Source organism: Tachyglossus aculeatus, chromosome X1 (genome assembly GCF_015852505.1).
Source record: "Tachyglossus aculeatus isolate mTacAcu1 chromosome X1, mTacAcu1.pri, whole genome shotgun sequence".
Taxonomy (NCBI): Eukaryota; Metazoa; Chordata; class Mammalia; order Monotremata; family Tachyglossidae; genus Tachyglossus; species Tachyglossus aculeatus.
Window position 1 is genome coordinate 111,884,813 of NC_052101.1, and position 20,661 is coordinate 111,905,473.

General features: G+C 52.5%; 1 protein-coding gene across 4 annotated transcripts in view; it reads right to left on the reverse strand.

Moving 5' to 3' along the window:
- Nucleotides 1–337: 337 nt before the first annotated feature.
- TMPRSS9 (transmembrane serine protease 9) overlaps nt 338–20,661 on the reverse strand; it is a 90,400-nt gene continuing 70,076 nt past the window's right edge. For 2 of the 4 annotated variants that reach the window (XM_038771921.1, XM_038771924.1), the window contains 8 exons: nt 20,126–20,297; nt 18,093–18,364; nt 17,117–17,253; nt 10,154–10,559; nt 5,360–5,531; nt 4,391–4,656; nt 3,497–3,633; nt 338–775 (listed from right to left, as the gene is read on the reverse strand). In XM_038771921.1, the coding sequence (XP_038627849.1) occupies nt 614–775; nt 3,497–3,633; nt 4,391–4,656; nt 5,360–5,531; nt 10,154–10,559; nt 17,117–17,253; nt 18,093–18,364; nt 20,126–20,297 (1,724 nt within the window). In that variant the 3' untranslated portion in view covers nt 338–613. Of the gene's footprint in view, nt 776–3,496; nt 3,634–4,390; nt 4,657–5,359; nt 5,532–10,153; nt 10,560–17,116; nt 17,254–18,092; nt 18,365–20,125; nt 20,298–20,661 lie in introns of those variants that run through there. The other 2 variants (XM_038771922.1, XM_038771923.1) reach the window with 2 other exon arrangements.

The following is a 20,661-nucleotide window of genomic DNA, read 5'->3' on the forward strand; positions in this document are numbered from 1 at the left end:
AGGCCACCCTTCCGTGGTCACTCCCTGGCATGGGGCCTGATGTTTTGGGGAGAGAAAAAGTGGCACACTGTAGTACGTTTGTCTCCCAGCTGCACACCTACGGAAGTGAGATGGGGAGGCGATTTTGCGGATTGTCAGTGCTGTGAGGAGAGGGAGGCCGGGTCTGGGCCAGCCTGGGTAGCGCTCCCGCTTGGGCATCCTGCATTCATCAAGGAAGCCAATGTGCAGGTGGGGGCGGTCCCTGGAGCTGGTCCCTCGGGGGGCTTCGGCGGGGGCAGGGGCCGGTACGTTCAGAACCCAGGGTCTCCAGGAAACAGCACAGTGAGCTGGGCTCTGACACAGATGGTGCTTTATTTGTACAAAATGACGCCTACACCACATTGTGTTTCAAACTCAAAAGGAAAACTCCATTTGCTGGGAAGGCCACGGCCACAGTTAACCCAGGCCAGTCCCACGTTCAGGGTCGCTGCCGCTCTGAATTTGGGCTGGCGCCCGGAACCTGGACTTCGACTTTTTATCTTTTTCTTAAGTGGCAGCTGATGTGTTCCCCCAGGGGACCCTTGGCGTGGGGGCCTCGCTCAAGCCCCACGCTTCCGCGGGGAAGCGGGCACTCTCACAGCTTGACGTTCTGTCCAATCCAGCCTCTCACAGCGGTCACTTTGGAATAGACCCCGGGGAAATAGGGTCTGGCGCAGCCGTAGCCCCAGCTCGTGACCCCGGCGAGGAACCACTTCCCCGAGGGCCCCTTGCAGGCCAAGGGGCCTCCGGCGTCACCCTGAAGCAAGGAGGGAGAAAGAAATGCCAACAGTCAGAAAGGCAGAGGGTCTTGGGAGGGCTGCTGAGGCTTTAAGCAGCATGTCTCAAGGCAAAAAAGCCGGTTTTTCACTAAGGACCTGTGGCTCGCAACCCTAGGTACGATTCGGTAGGGAAGGCAAACCCTGACCCTGAAAGCCTGCACTGGAAGAAGGGAGGAGGAGGCTTTTTATCTGGCGATGGGTCAGGCCCTTTCCTCCCCACCGCCTCTCCTTTTCCCTCCCCTTTCCCACAGAAATTTCCAGGGCAGGAAAATTGTGTGGGAACTCGGCACCCATCCCCCGCTTCCTTTATCATCTTGTGATTCCGGGAGTTGGTGGTTTGGCTCTTCCTGTGGCTGATGCCGTCAGGGGTCAGGGCCAGACTGCTCGCTCAAACACAGCATGGAACTGTGGGGAGAGGCGAGAGGCGCCGTGACAACACCCACTACTGACTCTAGGTGAAATATTCACTAATCGGTTGTTGAAGACCTGACCGCACGGAAGTGCGCACGAAAAGCACGGTCAAGAATAGAATGCCGAACGGAGTCGGAGATGAGGGTCCGTGATGGGTCAGGAGAGGGGCATGTTAGTGGTTAGACCAGTCCCTCCCTAGCCAGGAGGATGGGAGCGAAGCATCCTCGATGGCACCAATGGGAGGCCTGGAGAAGCCAGGCTCCCTGTCTTGGGGCCCAGAAGGGATCACAGGTTGGTGCAGAGGGGCAGGTGGCAGGGACAAAGAGCTTCAGCTAAAGAGGAATTTGTGTCGGACTCCGTGGAGGATCAGACCGCCTGCATTCCCTCCCTCCTTTCTCGTCACTCACCACCACCCAGAAGCTTGTCCCCTTTGTCGCATTTCCAGCTTGCCGTTAACCTCCCACATTGCGTGAAGTCACCCCAGCGCTTAGGACGGTGCCTGGCACATGGTAAGCACTTAACAAATGCCACCATTTAATGTTGGGCTTGGGTTTTTCCCTCTATTCTCATGGATCAGCCCCCTTCCTCTTCCAACTTAGGATCGCCATACTAATTCAGTCCCTCATCACCTCCCAGCTGGTCTGCTGTAACAGCCTCGCCCCTCTCCTACACAGAGCTGCATGTATCAGCTTCTGAGCACCATCCAGAATGCATCACTCCCTTCAGAAAACCCCATTTTTCCTCACTTTGAATCAAAACTTCATTTAAACTATTGACTTTGAGGCTCTCTTGGGTAGGGACTGTCTCTATATGTTGCCAATTTGTACTTCCCAAGCGCTTAGTACAGTGCTCTGCACACAGTAAGCGCTCAATAAATACGATTGTTGATGATGATGATGATGATCCTCCCCGGCTTGCGCTCTCGGCTCTGGGCTTGGACCTCTGTCCAATCTGTCACGAATAGCTTTTCCACCCTCCGCAGAACTTCCTCTCTGCCAAACCACCTCCCTACCCGCTTTCAAAGCTACCTCCTCCCAAGAGGCCTTCCCTAATTCCCCCCTTCCCGGTCTTGCATCCCCCTTAGGGACTGGAGCATTTGGGTATTCTTCATGGACTTTTTTTAAAAATCTACTGGAACTTGTGTAATAAACTTTTTCCCTGTGGTATGTTTGACAGTGTGTGTTCGCTTGTCCCCCACGTGAGACCAAGCTCCCCGAGGGCAGGCACTGGAGTCTTTTATTTCTTTTGGATGTTTCTCAAGGGTCTAGCACAGTACTCAGCAGGCACTTATAGTGATGGTGATATAGGCTATAGCTGGTTTCCTTGGAATTAAAAAAATTAAATCGTGGTATATTTAAGTGCTTACTATGTGCCAAGCGCTGGGGTAGATGTAACAGAATCAAATCAAACAGTCCCTGTCGCACATGGGACTCGCGGTCTAAGGGGGAGGGAGAGCAGGTATTGAATCACCATTTTGCAGATGAGGTTCAGAGAAGGCAAGTGACTTGTCCAAGGTCACCCAGCAGGGCAGTAGAGCTGGGATTAGAACCCAGGTCTCCTGCCTCCCATGCTCTTTCCACTAGGCCACACTGCTCCTGACGGTTGCCCCCATCCCACCCTCTCTCTAGGCCTTGCTGTCCGTATCACCGAGGCAGAGCTTTTTAATCATTCTTCCAAATTGTTTTCCTCATTTTTTTTTTTCAATTTGCTTGTAAATTTAAGAGACCCTCTCTCATCCTTCCAAGATGGTAATCTGGGAGTCTGGGGCGGGTCCCCAGGAGGGATCGTGGCTTAGAGGAAAAATCGTGAGTCTGGACGTCAGAAGGCCTGGGTTCTAATCTTAGCTCTGATGCCATCCTGCTGGGTAACTGGGGAAATCACTTAACCTCTGGGCCTCAGTTTCCTTATCTGTAAAATGGGGACTAATAATAGCCGTCTCTCCTGACTTCACAAGGATGTTGCGAGGATACAGTGAAATCAGTGATGTGAAGGCTTTGCCAAACAGAGCCTGCTACAAATTCAAGGTCTTAGGTTATTAGCTACCCTCTGCCCTCGAGTGCCTTGCCCTGAAGCACTTCCAAGGAAAGACAAATAGGCCTGTACACTTCCCCCCGCCTTTCCAGGTGATTTCTTTCCAGTTATGAGAGGGAGGTGACTCTGGGAGTGGACTCTGGGAGTGTCCTGGAGCCTCCCTGCTACTTTCCTCCAGGACTTGGGCAAGTTGCTGAGCACTGGAGTGGGAAACTCTAGTCTTGGCAGGGGAAGGAGGGGGAAGTCGTCAGCCTCACCGAGCAGCTGTCCACACCTCCCTGCGGGAAGCCGGCGCACAGCATCCTGCCGCTGATCTGGATGGGGTAGAACTTCTTGCACGTCTGTTCACTGATGATGTTCACCATGGCTTTCTGCAGGTGCTTTGACATCACCCCTGCCCGAGGCAAAATGGAGGGTGCTCATTCATTCAGTCGTATTTCTTGAGCGCTTACTGTGTGCAGAGCACTGGGAACCAGCAGCCTGGGAACACTCAGACTGAGAAAGGGCACTGCTGACGCTTCCAGAATCGTGACAGGGATGAACACGGAGTTGTTCCCCAAATCCCCCGGCCCCGGGACGAGAGGGCACCCTCTGAAGCGAGAGAAAATAACTTCTTCACCCGGCGGGGTGGAGGGTAAGCGTATCTTGGAATTAGTTGCTCACAAGAAGCTGTGCAGTGCACAATGTCAGCAGTTTAGGCGGAGAGGGGTGGCTAGATGGGGGAGTAAGGAATCAGTCAATCGACGAAGGGTGTCAAAGGGCGTACAGAGTACTGTACTGAGTGCTTGTAAGGAGGGAGGTGGTGAGTTAGGGGTGGTGGATAGCCCATCTCCCTTCAGAAGGGCAACCACCCCCACCATCCCTCCACGCGTCTCGGTGCCGCCATCAGAGAGAGAATCGGGACCCGATGGACTGTGGGGCTCAGCCAGTAGTGATTCTGTGCGTGGTCTGAGGCTCTCAGCTGGGCAGGGAAACTGGAGGGCAGTGGATATCTGGGCTGTGCTAGAAAAAGGAGTGAAGCCTATTAGTGCTTCCGCCATGCTGGTCAAGGGGGCCAAAATCTCAGGAACATTGGCCGGATAGGCCTGGCCGGAGAGGGGGAGAGGGGGGTGACGGGTGAGGCGCGGGGATGATCCGAGATGGCTTCGTACCTCCTTCCCTGGTGGAGCCCCAGCCCGTGACGTAACAGTTTGTTCCTTCGCTGAAGAGGTGGGAGTGATCTGGGAGACAGATTGGCTTCATTACAGTGGTGAATCTCACGGGCGTGGACAGTTCCAAAAGGGCCACGTCAAAGTCCAGGGTATAGACGTTGTAAAATGGGTGTTTGTGGATGCGGAAGACTTTCTCAATCCTCCCATCAATTCCACTCAGAAAAGGGGTCCCCAGGAAGGCAACCCACATCTTGGGGTCACTGTAACTAAAGCACGTGAAAACAGGTCACCGGTTGGGATCGCTTTAGGGAGAGAGTTTGAGTGAGCAAACCCGAGCAGCCCTGCCGGAGTCGGGCGGTGGCAGCTTTGGGCTTCAGGGTTGCTGGGAGAGGACGGGGGAAAGGGAAATCGCTTCTGGAAAAAAAATGAACCCCAGAAGCTTTCCCTGGAGTCGGTTAGGGCCTGCAGCTGCCTAGGCCTGGGGAAGCCCCTCGTGTCTCTGGGGGTTTTCCCCTCCCCTCCACTGCCCGCCTTAAAAAAAAACCCCCAAAACCCACCTCCTCCAGAAGGCTTTCCCTGATTAATCCTTCCTCTTTTCCCCCACCCCCAGATTCCTGGTCTTGCCACCCCGTCAGGCACCTTGGCCCTCCTGGATTTGCGCCTCTGTTTTTAATTCATTCTCGCGTGTTCATTTTTATTTTTATATCCGTTCTTAAACCAATGGGGCATATGGAAATCTGTCTCCTTGTCTCTAGATGGTGAGAGTCTCTCGGGCAGAGACCACATTTTGGCGTGTATTCCCAGTGCCTAGTCTAGTGCCCTGTACCTTCATAGAGGCAGAGAAGGAAGGGCAGATTAAGACCCAGAGAACCAGGGTGCCCGCAGGATGCAGAAATCGAGCCAGCGGCTGGGCTGGGCGTGGGAGGAGCCCCCCGGCTCCTGGGGTCCCGTGGCCCCACAGACACTTACATGTCAAAACAATGAGCTGCCGAGAGCAGCCACTTGTCAGCGATCAGGACGGCCCCACACTTGTGTTCCTTGCGGCGCAGCCACAGGCTGACCTGCCAGGGCCACTCACCCCGGACCGCGCTGCTGCCGCCCACGATCTTAGCGAATGTCGCCGCCGGGGTGGTGCCACAGTCTAGAGAGGGAAGGGGAAAAGCGGGGTCACCGCGCCGCTCCAGGGAGACCGGAACCGTCCCCCCCCGAAACCCCCGGGACTGTCTCTCCTCCAGCGCCGGCAGGAGAGAAGCCTCTGTAGACCCAGGGGGGTTGTTGCCCTCAGTGCTGGCTCCAGGCAGGGGCCGGCCAGTTGTTTCTCAGACCCCGGCAGGGACGGAGCGGCGCTGATGAGGGAGACAAAGTGATCGCCTGTTGTGAACAACAGCCCGGTGAACACTCTGTCATCCGTCGTGATGGCTGGCGTGTCAGCTCTCTCCCCAAAATCCCAGGACAATCACTCCTTGGTAAACTCTGCTAAGCTGAGAGGCCAAGCAGCTTCAGCACCCTCTCTCCACTGATGTCTGCTTGAGTCTGGTGTCTGCTAAGGGGATTCGCAAAAGCTCTCTCCCTCCAACAGCAGCGTCAGCCCCCTTTATTTTGCCAAGCCCCTGGCAGGGCAGCCCCGACTCTTCCATTAGCCAGAGTGTTGGGCGAGGTGATCCCTCCCTCTCCCCAGCTTTTCCTGGGTATGCAATATGCCAGGGGACATAGATGACACCTGAAGGGACAATCTCAAAGGCCCACTCTGCCTATCGTCAACCAAGAACAGCCGAAACAGACTGGAGTTGACCAAGGAAAGGGAAGCAATGCACATCATGTGTGGAATCCTTCTAGGAGCTGCCACGAGGGCCCCGGATCAGCTCCCGAACCATCCCCTCTCTGGGACAATCGGGAAAATGGGGTAAGTTCTGAAGGTCTGAATTTGGACCTGGGCCAGACTGAACCCACAGATTTGAACGCCCCGATTCAGACCCAGGACCGACCCGGCCCCTCGAAGCCAGCAACCGGGAGTCCTGCAGCCAAAGTATAGATGGGACCGTTCAATAACCATTTCATCTACTCAGGAGCAAAGGTTCGGATGAATTCGTAGCCGAAGGATCCATAGTAGGTCACTGCAAGGAAAATGTGGGGTATTGGATGGCCCGTCCCTAATCACGAGGACCAGTGTCCAGGAGGACAACCGTCCTATGGTTTCTCCCAAGCGGCCTGGTGCCGCTGTCAAAGACGGTATTGGTTTGGATGGACAGGTTGGGGGGGGTGCATGTCTCACCCATGGTGGCCTGGCCCAAGGTCTGAAGAGAAGACAGAAACAGAGACGTTAGAGCTGTTGAGAGATGCGAGGTGGCTTTGGGCAATAAGTTCACGGAAGAGCGGTCCCTGATGGGTTGCTAGGAGGAAAGGGTAAGGAGGGATGCCATCAGAGTTTCTCCAAGCGTCCTGGTGCCACCGTTGGAGAGAGCCCCGGGAGGAATAGACGGATGGACGGATAGTGAGTCTCGTTTGGGATGGAACTCCTTGTTCCTTATGTGCCCACTGACCGAGTCCCTTCCGCAGGGAGTTTTTCTAGCCTGGATCTAGCCTCTAGGCAGGGAAGGAGATGGGGTGGAGTTCTCTAGGTTGTTCGCCCCCTGTTTTTCCCTTGATATTAGTCTTTTTCCTCACTTTTCTAACCGCTGTCCGTCCCATACCGCCCAGCCCCCTACATGCTTTTTTCCTCCCATGGCACCTCTCAGCTTTTCCTCCCGCCATCTCATCGGCTCGTGCCTGGAGAAGGAGAGAAATCGGGCCAGGCCAGCGGTTATCAGCGCTCAGTACAGTACTTGGCACATAGTAAGCGCTTAACAAACACCATCATTCTAAGAACGTGGATCCCGGGAGGCTCCGCCCCAGGCTGCCGCCACGGTGGCCGAATCCATCAACTGGCCTTTCCGCGTCCTCCTCTCTGTGAACAGGAGAGCCGGCAAGTGAGGGATGGGAAGGGCAGAGGACGGTTGGGGAAATTAATAGGGTATGTTAACCTTCAGTCCCGGGCGGTGGGCTGGGACCACAACCACTTATTGCAGCGACGCTCGTGTGGGCCATCGCACTTTGGGTTCGGTTTCCCGGAGTGGACTTGGACGGGCCTCCTGAAGGTTAAGCTCGTGCGTGGCGTGGCTAAAGAGAAAATAACTGTGCCCAGCTCCCTGTGCCTGTCTCTCCCCTCTCCTCCCAGCCAAGCTGAGCGGCATCACCAATAAGGACCCAGATGTTGGGTGATTAGGACTTGGATCTGAGAAACACGGTCACTTTACTCTGACACCCCTTGCTGACCCTGCAGGTGACCTCTCCTCATTTGCTGGAGAGGGAAGCAGGTGAGAAGCCAGAGAGTGTTGGGGGCACTGAGGCCTCAGGAAAGGGGTTGAAGATCTATTCCCTCCACCCGTGCTTTGGACCCCATCCCCTCGCACCATATTCAAAATGGCCCCTTCCTCCTTCCTTGACAGCCATTTCAACCGCTCCCTCTCCAAAGGCTTCTTCCCCTCTGCTCTCCAACACGTTCCGGTGTCTCTAGCCTACAAAACCCCTTCCTTGATCCCACGGCTCTCTCCAGGCAGCGTCCCATCTCCCTCCTACCATTCCTTTCTAAACTCTCTTCCGTCTGGCTTCCACCCCATGGAAATGGCTCTCTCTAAGGTCACCAGTGACCTTCTCCTTGCCAAATCCATCTGTCTGCCCTCCCTACCCCCAACTTGCAGGATGGAACCCCCCGACCCAGGCCTCCGTGCCTGTTACCTGCCCTTCACTGGCAGCTCGAGGTTGATATAAGGCAGCTGGTAATTTAATTAGGTTTGCCCTACCATCTAGTGGAGGGGGGGGCAAGAGTTGGGAAAACAGGAGGCTGAACAGTTTAGCACCTCTTGAAGGTGAGGGGAGTATGTGAACCAACTCTTCTCATTTTACCTTTGCTGGAACCTCAGGCTCTACTCAATTCCCTGGACCAGGACCACCCGGGCTGGAAGGGACTCCGCTTCAAGAGGTCAGTTCCAGAATCCCATTCCCCTCCTGACAACCCCGCGGTGGTTCAGTTTGCAGGTGCGGAATAAAGCTGGAGAAAGGGCCAAGAAGGGCAGCCAAAACAAAGACAAACCAAAAGAGTTAGCCCTCTTCTGTCTGGACAGATGGAGGAGGAGAAGGGATAGGACTGAAGTTTACAAAATCATGAAAGGAGTGGTCAGGGCGAATATGGGATTGTTGCTTCCCAAGTCCCAGGGGACCCGGAAGAGCAGGCACCTGTTGGAACTTGAGGGGGAGCAAGTTCAAAGCAAACAAATGGAAGCAAGATTTCACCCAGCAAGGGATGAGCACAAGGAGTTCCTCCCTGCAAGAAGCTGCGCAGTTGAAAATATCAAGTTCAAGAGGGGCTTGGGTAGAAGCGCGAACAAGAGTGACTTTGGGCAAGTCACTTAACTTCTCTGTGCCTCAGTTCCCTCATCTGTAAAATGGGGGTGAAGACTGTGAGCCCCCCGTGGGACAACCTGATCACCTTGTATCCCCCCCAGCGCTTAGAACGGTGCTTTGCACATAGTAAGCGCTTAACAGATACCATCATTATTATTAAGAGGCCCATCCTCGGTCTCTGGAAGGAAGGTCAGGGATCTAGAGGGGGAATTCTGGGGGTGTCATAGGGTCCTCTCCTAACCTCCAGGCGGCCTGGCGCCGCCATCAGAGACCCAGTCTTGGTTGGATGGACCACGGAGTTGGCCCCGGCTGGCTTCTCTCGGGGTCTTTTTCTTCCCGTGACGGCTAAGGAGGCCACAGGCCCAGCATAGGCTCTTGGAATCTGCAGGCTGGGAGGGTTGGGAAGCTGCCAGATGGTACACAACCAAAGCTATACGCTGTGCCTTGTAGGCTGCTGGCTCCCTGTTGGGGGCCGGGGGGGGTTTCCTTTGAACCAGGGCTGGTGGTTCCTGATCGACCCTGTTCCTCCAGGCTCTGCCTCATGAGCACATTGGTGCTCCGAAATGTCAGACAAGGTCCTTTCAAATCAAACAGAAGTGTCTACGAGAACCCCAGGCTCCGGGAAGCAGGCAGAGGCAACGAGAGAGCATGAGGGGTGAAAGAAAGTGCTACCCTGCCACTCCACTTCAGCTAAGCTGATATCCTACCATTCCCCACCTGGGCACCTCCCTTTCCCTCCTCCAAGCATTTACCCCAATCATCCAATTGGATCAACTTCCTTGCTCTTCCCCCCCAAAACCGCGTCCCTTCCACCCTTGGGTTTGAAGCCTGACAACTCTTCATTCTCCTCCCTGGACCCACTGTTTAAACCACAGACAGCGCTGGCCCCACCAAAATCCATTCTCTCTCCTCTGACTTGTGTATATTCACTTGTACCTAAGTATTAACGGGTATTGGGCCTGTCTTGACATACCCGTCGATTTGTTGTTCATTGTGTCAGTATGGGGCTGCCGTCGTGATCGACGTGACGAGAGTCAGTTGAGGCAACGCCCTGGCTTCAAACCGCCCCCCTCCTTTACTATGGTTTTTGCAGTAAGTATTTCCAAGGTGATGGGAATGCTGTGGACCTCTATCAAACTTGCTATGGGTCTTGAACGCGGCCCTCCCTGCCCCAGTGAATTGGGTGAGGAAATGCCACCTGAGGAGCTGACCCTGGGAAATGCAGAGTTCAACCTCCCGGAGACAGCGAGGGCCCGAAACGGGGTGGAAGATTTGGCGTTGCAAAAGCCAGAACACCCGAGCCTATCCCTTTCATTACCATACCTGGAAGCCGGGCGGGCTTAACGGTTTCGGTAGTTTTTAGGGGCGGAAGTGGTGTTTTACTCTTGGTACTCGTTGCGGTGGCAGGCGGGCTGGTCGGTTTCACGGTGGGTTTGCCGGCTGGCTTGGGCGTCGTCATTTTCCCAGACGTGAGGAGACTGGTGGCTGTCCTGCCGGGAGTAGTTCCCGGAGCGGTACTGGGCACGTTGGATGTTTTCTCGGTGGACAGGTTGGAAGTGGTATGGAGGGAAAGGGACATGGTGTCCACGATCCAGTCTTTGAGCCTGGTCATTCGGGAGTAGACCCCGGGCTTCTTAGCTTGAGCACATCCAATCCCCCAGCTCACGATCCCCGCCAGATAGAACACGCCAGGAGTTTCCTCACAGGCCAGGGGCCCTCCGGAGTCACCCTAAAGAAGAAGCGAAGAGACTAGATGCTCTCGATGTCCGCTTTCTGGAGCCTGGCCCGAGGGTTAGGAAGTAACCGACTGCCCTACGGAGGTGTCTCAGGCCTTCCAGTTGTCTCCTGGTGTGGGACAGGAGGAGCGTCTTTGGGGGAAGCACAAGCAACCCCACCTCTCCCACTCACTCTCTATATCGGGGGTGATGCTGGGCTGGATTTGTCCGAAGAGCTAGATTTGTCCGAACTCTGTTCCCGGAATGACGGGGGCTGGAACTGAAAGGGCCAGGACTGTTCGCCCCAGGTGGAGACGGCAGACAGTCGAATCTCAGCGATTCTACAGCTGTCAGAGAGCCTTCCTCAGGACACGGGGACTCTGGTGGAGACCCCGAACCCACCTCTAGACCCTAAGCTCTTTCCCTCCAGGGCAGGGAATGTTTGTTTGCTATATTGTACTCTCCCAAGTGCTTAGTAATAATAATAATAATAATAATGGTATTTAGTGAGCGCTTACTATGTGCAAAGCACTGTTCTAAGCACTGGGGAGGTTACAAAGTGATCAGGTTGTCCCACGGGGGGGCTCACGGTCTTAATCCCCATTTTACAGATGAGGGAACTGAGGCCCAGAGAAGTTACGTGACTTGCCCAAAGTCACACAGCTGACAAGTGGGGCGTCGGGATTTGAACCCACGACCTCTGACTCCAAAGCCCGCGTTCTTTCCACTGAGCCACTCAGTGCTCTGCACACGGTAAGTGCTCAATAAACACAACTGGCTGACTGAAACTGACAGAGGGGATACTGGGAATAAAACTGTTTTGAGTGGTGAAGGGGTGAGCAAGAGTGAGAAAGAGAATCTGAACTTGCTGCCATTTGGGAGTTTCCTGAACAGGTCTCTGCTATTCATTCATTCATTCATTCATTCATTCAATCGTATTTATTGAGAGCTTACTGTGTGCAGAGCACTGTACTAAGTGCTTGGGAAGTACAAGTTGGCAACATATAGAGACGGTCCCTACCCAACAGTAGGCTCACAGTTTAGAAGCATACATAGCAAATACTACAAATACTACATAGCAAATAAAGCTTACTGCCCTTATCACAATCAACAGTATTTATTGGGCACCTACCGTGGGCAGAGTACCCTACTAAGCCCCTGGGAGAGTAAAATATTTAATAATAGCAATCATAATTTTGGTATTTTAAGTGCTTATTATGTGCCAAGCACCGTGTTAAGCCCCGGAGCAGACACAATCCTACATGGGGCTCCCAGTCTTGGGGGGTAGGGAGAACGGGTACTTAAATCCCCCCCTTTTTTTTTTTACAGATGAGGAAACTGAGGCACAGAGTAGTGAAGTGAATTGCCCAAGGTCCCCCAGCAGGCAAGTGGATTACAACCCGAGCCTCCTGACCCCCAGTGGACCACGCGGCTTCTCCGACAGACACCGATCCCTGCTGCCGAGGAGCTTTCAATCTAGCGGGGGACGCAGGCACTAAAACAATTTCAGGAAAGTGGCTATTTAGGTGAGTGCTTAAGCAATGGGGCACATGCAACCGTGCTAAAGGTGGATATGAGGACGTAAGCGGGTGGTTGGCACAGAGCGCAAGGGTGGTAACCGGAGAGAAGAAAACTTGAGGGGGGCCTCCTGGAAGAGCTGGCCTTTCACAAGGGCTTGGAAGTTGGGGAGTGCCCTGGCCCGGAGAATAGGAAAGGGGAGGGAGGGGGTAAGTAAGGAGTTCGAGGCAAGAGAGATAAGAGTGTGAGACGCAGGGAGCTGGAGAGGAATGAAGAGTGTGAGCTGGGGTGAAAATGGCTAAGCCAGAGAGAGAGCGCTGATTGACTGCCTTAATCAATCAATCAATCGTATTTATTGAGCCCTCACTGTGTGCAGAGCACTGGACTAAGCACTTGGGAAGTACAAGTTGGCAACATATAGAGACGGTCCCTACCCAACCGGGCTTAAAACCAGTGGTCAAGAGTTTCTGGTCAGGGGATGAGGAATTCTGTTTTAGACCTACTGAACTTAAAGTGGCTGCAGGGGGGCCGTAGAGAGGTGCCCTGGAGGCAAGAAGAAATGTGCAGGGGTGGGGGTTGGGGACGGCTACCTACTGAACTCTCCCAAGCGCTTAGACGTGCTCTCGATAAATACCGAGAAATCCTCAAATATCACCGATCGATAAGTGGGTTACTAGAGGGCAAGTGATAACATAATAATTGTGGTATTTAAATGCCCAGTATGTGCTGAATATTGTACTAAGCACTGGGGTAATAATAATAATAATAATGGCATTTATTAAGCGCTTACTATGTGCAAAGCACTGTTCTAAGCGCTGGGGAGGTTACAAGGTGATCAGGTTGTCCCACGGGGGGCTCCCAGTCTTAATCCCTATTTTACAGTTGAGGGAGCTGAGGCCCAGAGAAGTTAAGTGACTTGCCCAAAGTCACACAGCTGACAGTTGGCGGAGCCGGGATTTGAACCCACGACCTCAGACTCCAAAGCCCGGGTTCTTTCCACTGAGACACGCTGCTTCTCCAGAGACAAGCTAATCAGGTTGGACACAGTCTACGTCCCACTTGGGGCTCACAGTCTAAGGGGGAGGGAGAACAGGTGTTGAGTCACCATATGTTGCCGACTTGTACTTCCCAAGCGCTTAGTACAGTGAGCGCTCAATAAATACGATTGAATGAATGAATGAATTTGACAGATGAGGAAACTGAGGCCCAGATCAATTAAGAGGCTTGCCCAAGGTCACACAGCAGACTAGTGGCAGATCAATCAATGGTAATAATAATGATGGTATTTGTTAAGCGCTTACTCTGTGCAAAGCACTGTTCTAAGCGCCGGGGGGATACCAGGTGATCAGGTTGTCCCACTTGGGGCTCACAGTCTTCATCCCCATTTTCCAGATGAGGGAACTGAGGCCCAGAGCAGTTAAGTGACTTGCCCAAAGTCAGCTGACAGGCGGCGGAGCCGGGATCAGAACCCAAGTCCTCTGACTCTCAAGCCCGTGCTCTTTCCACCAGGCCACACTGCTCCTCAACAGATCAAAAGACTAGCGGTGAAGACGAATGTCGAGTAGCACACGGTTCAGTCGGTGGTATTCGAGTGCGTACTATGTGCAAAGCACTGAGCCTAGTGCTTGGGAGAGTACAATACGACAGAGTTGAGTTGCCATGACTGGATGGACCCCGGAATGGATTTTCTTTCAATCTGGGCCGTCCCCTTCTGGTTATCAAGCGCTTAGTCCAGTGCTCTGCACACAGTAAGCGCTCAATAAATACGACTGATTGATTGATCTGGGTTCAAACCCCCAAAGGTCGGAGTTATAGCATTAGATCTCGGCTCAAACCCTTTGATTCACACACGCTGCTCGTGAGAAGCAGCGTGGCTCAGTGGAAAGAGCCCGGGCTTTGGAGTCAGAGGTCAGGGGTTCAAATCCCGGCTCCGCCACTTGTCAGCTGTGGGACTTTGGGCAAGTCACTTCACTTCTCTGGGCCTCAGTTACCTCATCTGGAAATGGGGATTGAGCCCCCCGTGGGACAACCTGATCACCGTGTAACCTCCCCAGCGCTTAGAACAGTGCTTTGCACATAGTAAGCGCTTAATAAATGCAATTATTATTAATTATTATTATTAATTATTATTATTATTATTATTGCAATTCCAGGGTTTGCATTCCCCCTGTAGCACCACCCTTAGGCAGGGAAGATAGGTCTTCTCTGTGGGGTGCCTGTCCCCTCCCTCTGTGATGCGATCGCAATATAGACACCTCTCCCCCTTCTCGCCGCTCCCCTGTAGCCCTTCTCTCCATATTGTTAAACTCTGTCGCTTCCCCCTCCCTGTAATTAATTCCTCTGAAATAATCATAATTGGTATTCGTTAAGTGCTCACTACATGCCAAGCACTATACTAGGCATCCACTATAAACAGATTGAACACAGTCCCTGCCCCACATGAGGCTCAGAGTCTAAGGGGCAGGGAGAGCAGCTATCTTTTCCCCGGTTTTACAAATGAGGAAACTGAGCCACAGAGAAGTTACGGGACTTGCCCAAGGTTGCACAACTGGCACATCGCAAAGTCAGGACTAGAACCCAGTACTCCTGCTTCCCAGGCCCATGCTCTTTCCCCTGGGCCCTGCTGCTTCACTGTCTGTCTACTCTGCTAATCAATCAATCAATCAATCATATTTATTGAGCGCTTACTGTGTGCAGAGCACTGTACTAAGCGCTTGGGAAGCACAAATTGGCAACATATAGAGACAGTCCCTACCCAACAGTGGGCTCACAGTCTAAAAGGGGGAGACAGAGAACAAAACCAAACATACTAACAAAATAAAATAAATAGAATAGATATGTACAAATAAAATAAATAAATAGAGTAATAAATATGTACAAACATATATACATATATACAGGTAAGCTTTTGAGGGCAGGGATCAGGGCTACCCCTTCTCTTAAAATTCTCCCAAGCACTTAGTACAGTGCTCTGCACAGAATAAGCACTCAGTAAATTCCATCCATTGGTTGCAGCGCTTAGAACAGTGCTTGGCACATAGTAAGCGCTTAACAAACACCAACATTATTATTGCAAGGTAGATTTGAGAAGCAGCATGGTGTGGATAGAGCACCGGCTTGGGAGTCAGAAGGTCACGGGTTCTAATCCCAGCTCCACTACTTGTCTGCTGTGTGACCTTGGGCAAGTCACTTTACTTCTCTGGGCCTCAGTTACCTCATCTAGAAAATGGGGATTAAGGCTGTGAGCCCCATGTGGGACAGGGACCGCGTCTAACCTGATTACCTTTTATCTATCCCAGCGCTTAGAACGGAGCCTGGCGCATAGTAAGCGCTTAACAAATACCGTCATCGTCATTATTATTTGGGGATTAAGGCTGTGAGCCCCCCTTGGGACAACCTGATCACCGTGTAACCTCCCCGATGCTTAGAACGGTGCTTTGCACATAGTAAGCGCTTAATAAATGCATTTATTATTATTATTATTTATTATTATTGCATGGAGGTGACTGTTAAGGTCTTGGGAGTGGGTACGTTTCCTGAGGGAGTGAGTGTAAACTGAGAAGAGAAGGGGGCCCAAAATGGAACTTAGTTTTGAAAAACACCCACATTTAGGGAGCAAGAGGCGGAAAGAAGAGCCGCCAAAAGAGACTGAGAAGAGTAGCCAGAGATAAGAGAACTGGAAGAGGACTGTATCAATAGGACCAAGATCTGATGAGGTTTCCAGGAGCGGGGAGTGGATCCTAGTGTCTTTTTGTGGTAATAATAATAACGATGGCATTTATTAAGCGATTACTATGTGCAAAGCACTGTTCTAAGCACTGGGGAGGTTACACGGTGATTAGGTCGTCCCACGGGGGGCTCACAGTCTTCTCAGATGAGGTAACTGAGGCCCAGAGAAGTTAAGTGACTTGCCCAAAGTCACACAGCTGACAACTGGCGGAGCCGGGATTTGAACGCTTGACCTCTGACTCCAAAGCCCGGGCTCTTTCCACTGAGCCACAACACGGCACTAAGCATTGGGGTCAAGACAGATGATCAGATACAACCCCTGTCCACACATGGGACTCACGGTACAAGGGGGAGGGAGGCCAGGTATTTTATCCCCATTTTCACAGGTGAGGAAATTGAGGCGCAGGGAAGTTAAGTGATTTGCCCAAGGTCACCCTGCAGGTAACTGGCAGAACTGGGATTAGAAACCAGGTCTCCTGCTGTCCAGCCTCTTTCCAGTAGGCCATGCTGCTTCTCAAACAGTGTCAAGGCAGAAGAGGGGGTTTGCTCACAATCTCTGTAAAACCTTGTTCTGCACAAACCTCTCCATTCAACAACTTCCACTTGTTACCCATTCACCGTCGCATCAAACAGAAGCTTCTGACCACTGGCTTTAAGGGACTCAATCCACTCCCTCCCGCCCTCTCATCTTCCCACTCTTCTCCCACTCCGCCCCAGCTGGCATTTTTTTGTTCCTTTCGAGTTAACCTACACCCTGTGCCTCATTGCGGTTTCTCCAACCGCCAACCTCTCTCTCGTGCCCTCCTCCTCCTTCACGGTCAGCAGACCAAAGTTTAGGGCGTGCTTTGTGTTCTGGCAGATCCTGGGAAAGACGGAATTTTCTGCGTTGCAGCGCAGCCAAGCCTAGGTGACTGTGTAACTAAGCCATGTGATGGCCACAGGGGTGGTTTTCTCCTGTCACTAGAACAAATCACCAGGCCTATACAGGGTCAACAAAACCTTTACTGAGAGAACGGCTGACAAGTTTTCCCCCTCACTTGACTCTCTGGTTTCAGAGCTGGATGTAGGACGGATTTCGTCCCACTGGCGTTGGGCTGCTGCTTTATTTGTTATTGATTTATGTATTTATCCCCCTGCATCTATTACCGAGATCAACCCATGCTCTTGCGACTACGGCATCTTCATCCTTTGAGGTCTGTTGTCTTCCCTCACTGGATTCCAGGCTCCCCGAGGGCAGTGATCATGGCTTATACTTCTTGGGCCTGTCTCCCGCCCACCCAGAAGACGCTTAGTGATGGTGCCAATGGGGCCGACGGATGCTCACCTGACACGAATCGACCCTTCCCTCCAGGAAACCGGCACAGATCATGCGGTCTGTGAGGGAGAAGTTATAGAGGACGCTGCAAGTCTTCTGGTCAATGATGCCCACAGATGCTTTCTGCAGGACCTCAGGTTTGGTGGCTGCAAGAGAAATCAAAGAGAAGGAGCTCGGTTTCTAGCCAGTCAGAGAGAGGCATTGGGCCTAGGAAGCTGGGAAATTTCCCAGCAGAGAGAGGAGAGAGAAGTCCGGTATCCATGTTTTAGCAAGCAGGACTAGCTTGACTCTAACCCAACCTAAGAAAACTGGAACTATCTTCTCCCTTAATTCTCCTCCATGCCTGTGGAAGGCACTGCCCATTTCCCTGTCATTCAAGGTTCCAGAAACGGGGTTTTGGAGGCAGCAAGGGACAGAGAGCCCCTGTATATCACTGCTGGCTTCCCTCTGGAAGTGAGCAGAAACACACTCGTGATTACCGGCAGGGACGGCGAGGAGAAGCGGGACGGTAAAACACCAGATGAGGGAAGCTCAGGTCCCATCTTGACAATTGGAGATAGGGAAGGAGAGGGGAAAAGTGATCCTGGATCACTGGAATCGAGAAATCACCGCTGAGGACCCTGGTGATGCAGTCATATGGGAGCGGATCAGATAGAAGGCTGATTTGCTGTTGGTAAGTTTGGGTTTTTTTTAATAATAATTCAATCTGCTACATCTAACCGTGCTCACAAAGCAGATAAGCGAGAGTTGACTATTCTGGTAATAATTGGTGGCCAAATCTCCTTGATCCTATTCTGAGAATCCGGGGACAAAACCCTACTGTCCCACCCTGCTTAAGACCCTCCCGTTCCCCAGTTTATCTTTCAAGGCCCCCTCAGAGCTCTGTCCCAGAGCCTTCCTCTGCCGCCCCATGCCCTTGGTGGGGTCAGAAGTCTGAATGTGGGTGGCTGAGGCTCCATCTCTGCCGACCCCGGCCGGAGCTCACCGTTGCCTTCGTGGACATTCCCCCAGCCAGAAATCACACACTTGCGGCCTACGGGGAACTTCTGGATGGCCAGCGGGAGACAGACGGGCTGGACATACTTGTTGAAGAGGAGAGGGCTGGCTAACTCTAGCACGGCCACATCGAAGTCCAGGATTATGGGATTGTAGGAGGGGTGGAGCACCAATCTCTTGACGTTGATGGTCACGGCACTGCCATCCGCCCCGGAGAGAGTTGTGGTTCCCACATAGGCTTGAACATATTCCGCCTTTGTGCTGCAGAGACAGGAGCCCAGACAGACATTCCCCAACCCACCAGTCAATCAATCAACGGCATTCATTGAGCGCTAACGGGGGGGCCAAGCGCCGTACTCAGTGCTTGATCAGCACCGGGTTTCTCAAAACTTCGGCATGCAGTGAAGTGTGTCGCTGCTCAGAATAAGTAGGGCATGGATTTTGGGGGGCAGAAAAAAAAGAATATATCAGCGGGAGGTTAAATAACGGGTTTTATTACAGATCTAAAGATTTGGGTCAAATCGGGTTTAAATTTCCAAAAAAAATCTGCATTTTAACTCGTGTTTTTTATGTTCATACGCTAGCTGTGGAGCAAACGTTCCTTTGGTAATTACACGTTTCAGTCACTCGCCAGTGGGTAACTGAGCGTTTGACAGCACGGCTCCACGACAGCACATCCAGCCACGTTAAAGGCACTTTGCTTGGTTTGGCATAGCGGGCTCCGGGGTCAAGATGAACCAGGAACAATATCCAAATCTGGATTTTGAAGCAAGGGCAAGAAGAATGAGCCAGAATTGATCCGTGTGCCAGTTACCCAAGGAATCTCCAGACTCTTTACCGAGGGGAGAAAAGGGAACTAGCCCAGACACGCAATAATAATAATAATGATGGCATTTATTAAGTGCTTACTATGTGCAAAGCACTGTTCTAAGCGCTGGGGAGGTTACAAGGAGGTCAGGTTGTCCCACAGGGGGCTCACAATCTTAATCCCCATTTTACAGATGAGGGAACAGAGGCACAGAGAAATTAAGCGACTTGCCCAAAGTCACACAGCTGACAATTGGCAGAGCGGGGATTCGAACCCCTGACTCCTGACTCCAAAGCCCGGGCTCTTTCCAGTGAGCCACGCTGCTTCTCTACAATGTTTACGATCCAATGAAAAGGGATCAAACCTTCCACATATCACATTCCCAAACAAACCTCCATTCTGTGGTTGACTGTGGAGCTCCTGATCATCATGCCAATGTGCTAGATTTGTTTTTCTTCCATTTCTCCTGCCAAAAATACTTAGGTTGATTTAGGAAACAGTCCTAATTCTGCCACATTCAACATAATTTTTAAAATTCTGGTTTTAGGTTTAACACAGGCCCATATTAAAAGAAAAAATGATCTGAGTTAGACGTCTAGAACAGCGCTTTGCACATAGTAAGCGCTTAATAAATGCCATCATTATTAAGTCAGGGCACACCCCCAAAATCCGTACCCCTAATGATGAGAGATCTTTGAGCTGCTTGTCTTTTTTGGGGGTGGGGGGAATGGCCATTCTTTAGCACCCTCATTTCCCATGGAAAGAAGACATGGATCGCTGATGGGGAAGCAGAGGTGCAATTCATTCTGCCGCGCTACAAACCTTGCAGGATTTTTAGGAAACTGCCACTTAGGTGTCACAGCTGTGAACCCACTTGGGGTGGCACCTACCTGCAAGAGACTCGTTTCCCATCGCATGGATGAGGTTTTGACCAAAAAGAAATATATAGAGACCCCCCCTCCTCCCCGCCACCCCCCTGCCTCTCCCACTTTCTGTGCCTCTTGGATGTTACAATGTCGTAATATTCCAAGGGCCATGTCCTTCGCTGGTCTCCCCGATGTAACACAGCTGGACTGACAGATGCCCAAGGCACTCACAATACGTCAGGGATCTCCAAGGCACTCTTTTCTCCTGAATCCAGCCGAAGCGAGTGACGGGTGGGGTGGGGTGGGGGGCAATAAGGGAGACATTTCCGAGGTAAGGCAGGTTCTTACTGATTGAAGCAGTGCGCGGCCGAGACCAGCCATCGCTCCCCCACCACGGTGGCTCCGCAGAAGTGGCGCGATCCCTCCTTCAGGCTGACCTGCCACGGGACCTCCCCCTTGGCCGCAGCGAATCCGCCCACAATCTTGCTGGGTTTCAGCATCCCGGGTCTCCCCCCACATTCTGCCAGGGGTGGGAAACACAAAAGCAACCGCTCCATCAGGGTCCGGAGCATCGAGTCGTTTGACCCCCCAAGGGCTCGGCCGGGAGGGACCTCCAGAAGTCAGTGCGTCCAATCCCCTGCCTCCAGAAATGTGGGGGTCCCCAGCACCTCTTCAGGATGTCCCAGAGGAGGACAGTCTATCATCTCATTTCAGCGTCCCTGCCGCTGGTGGTGTGGGGAGCGTGGCTTGAACCTCCTCCCCTTCAACTCCCCCCCCGCAGTTCACGGGGTAGAGAAGCCCGGAGGGCTAGAGCTATGACATGGCTGCCCAAGGACCAGGTTCTGGAGTTATTTATCCCTTCGAGCAGACCCCCTTAAAGCCGT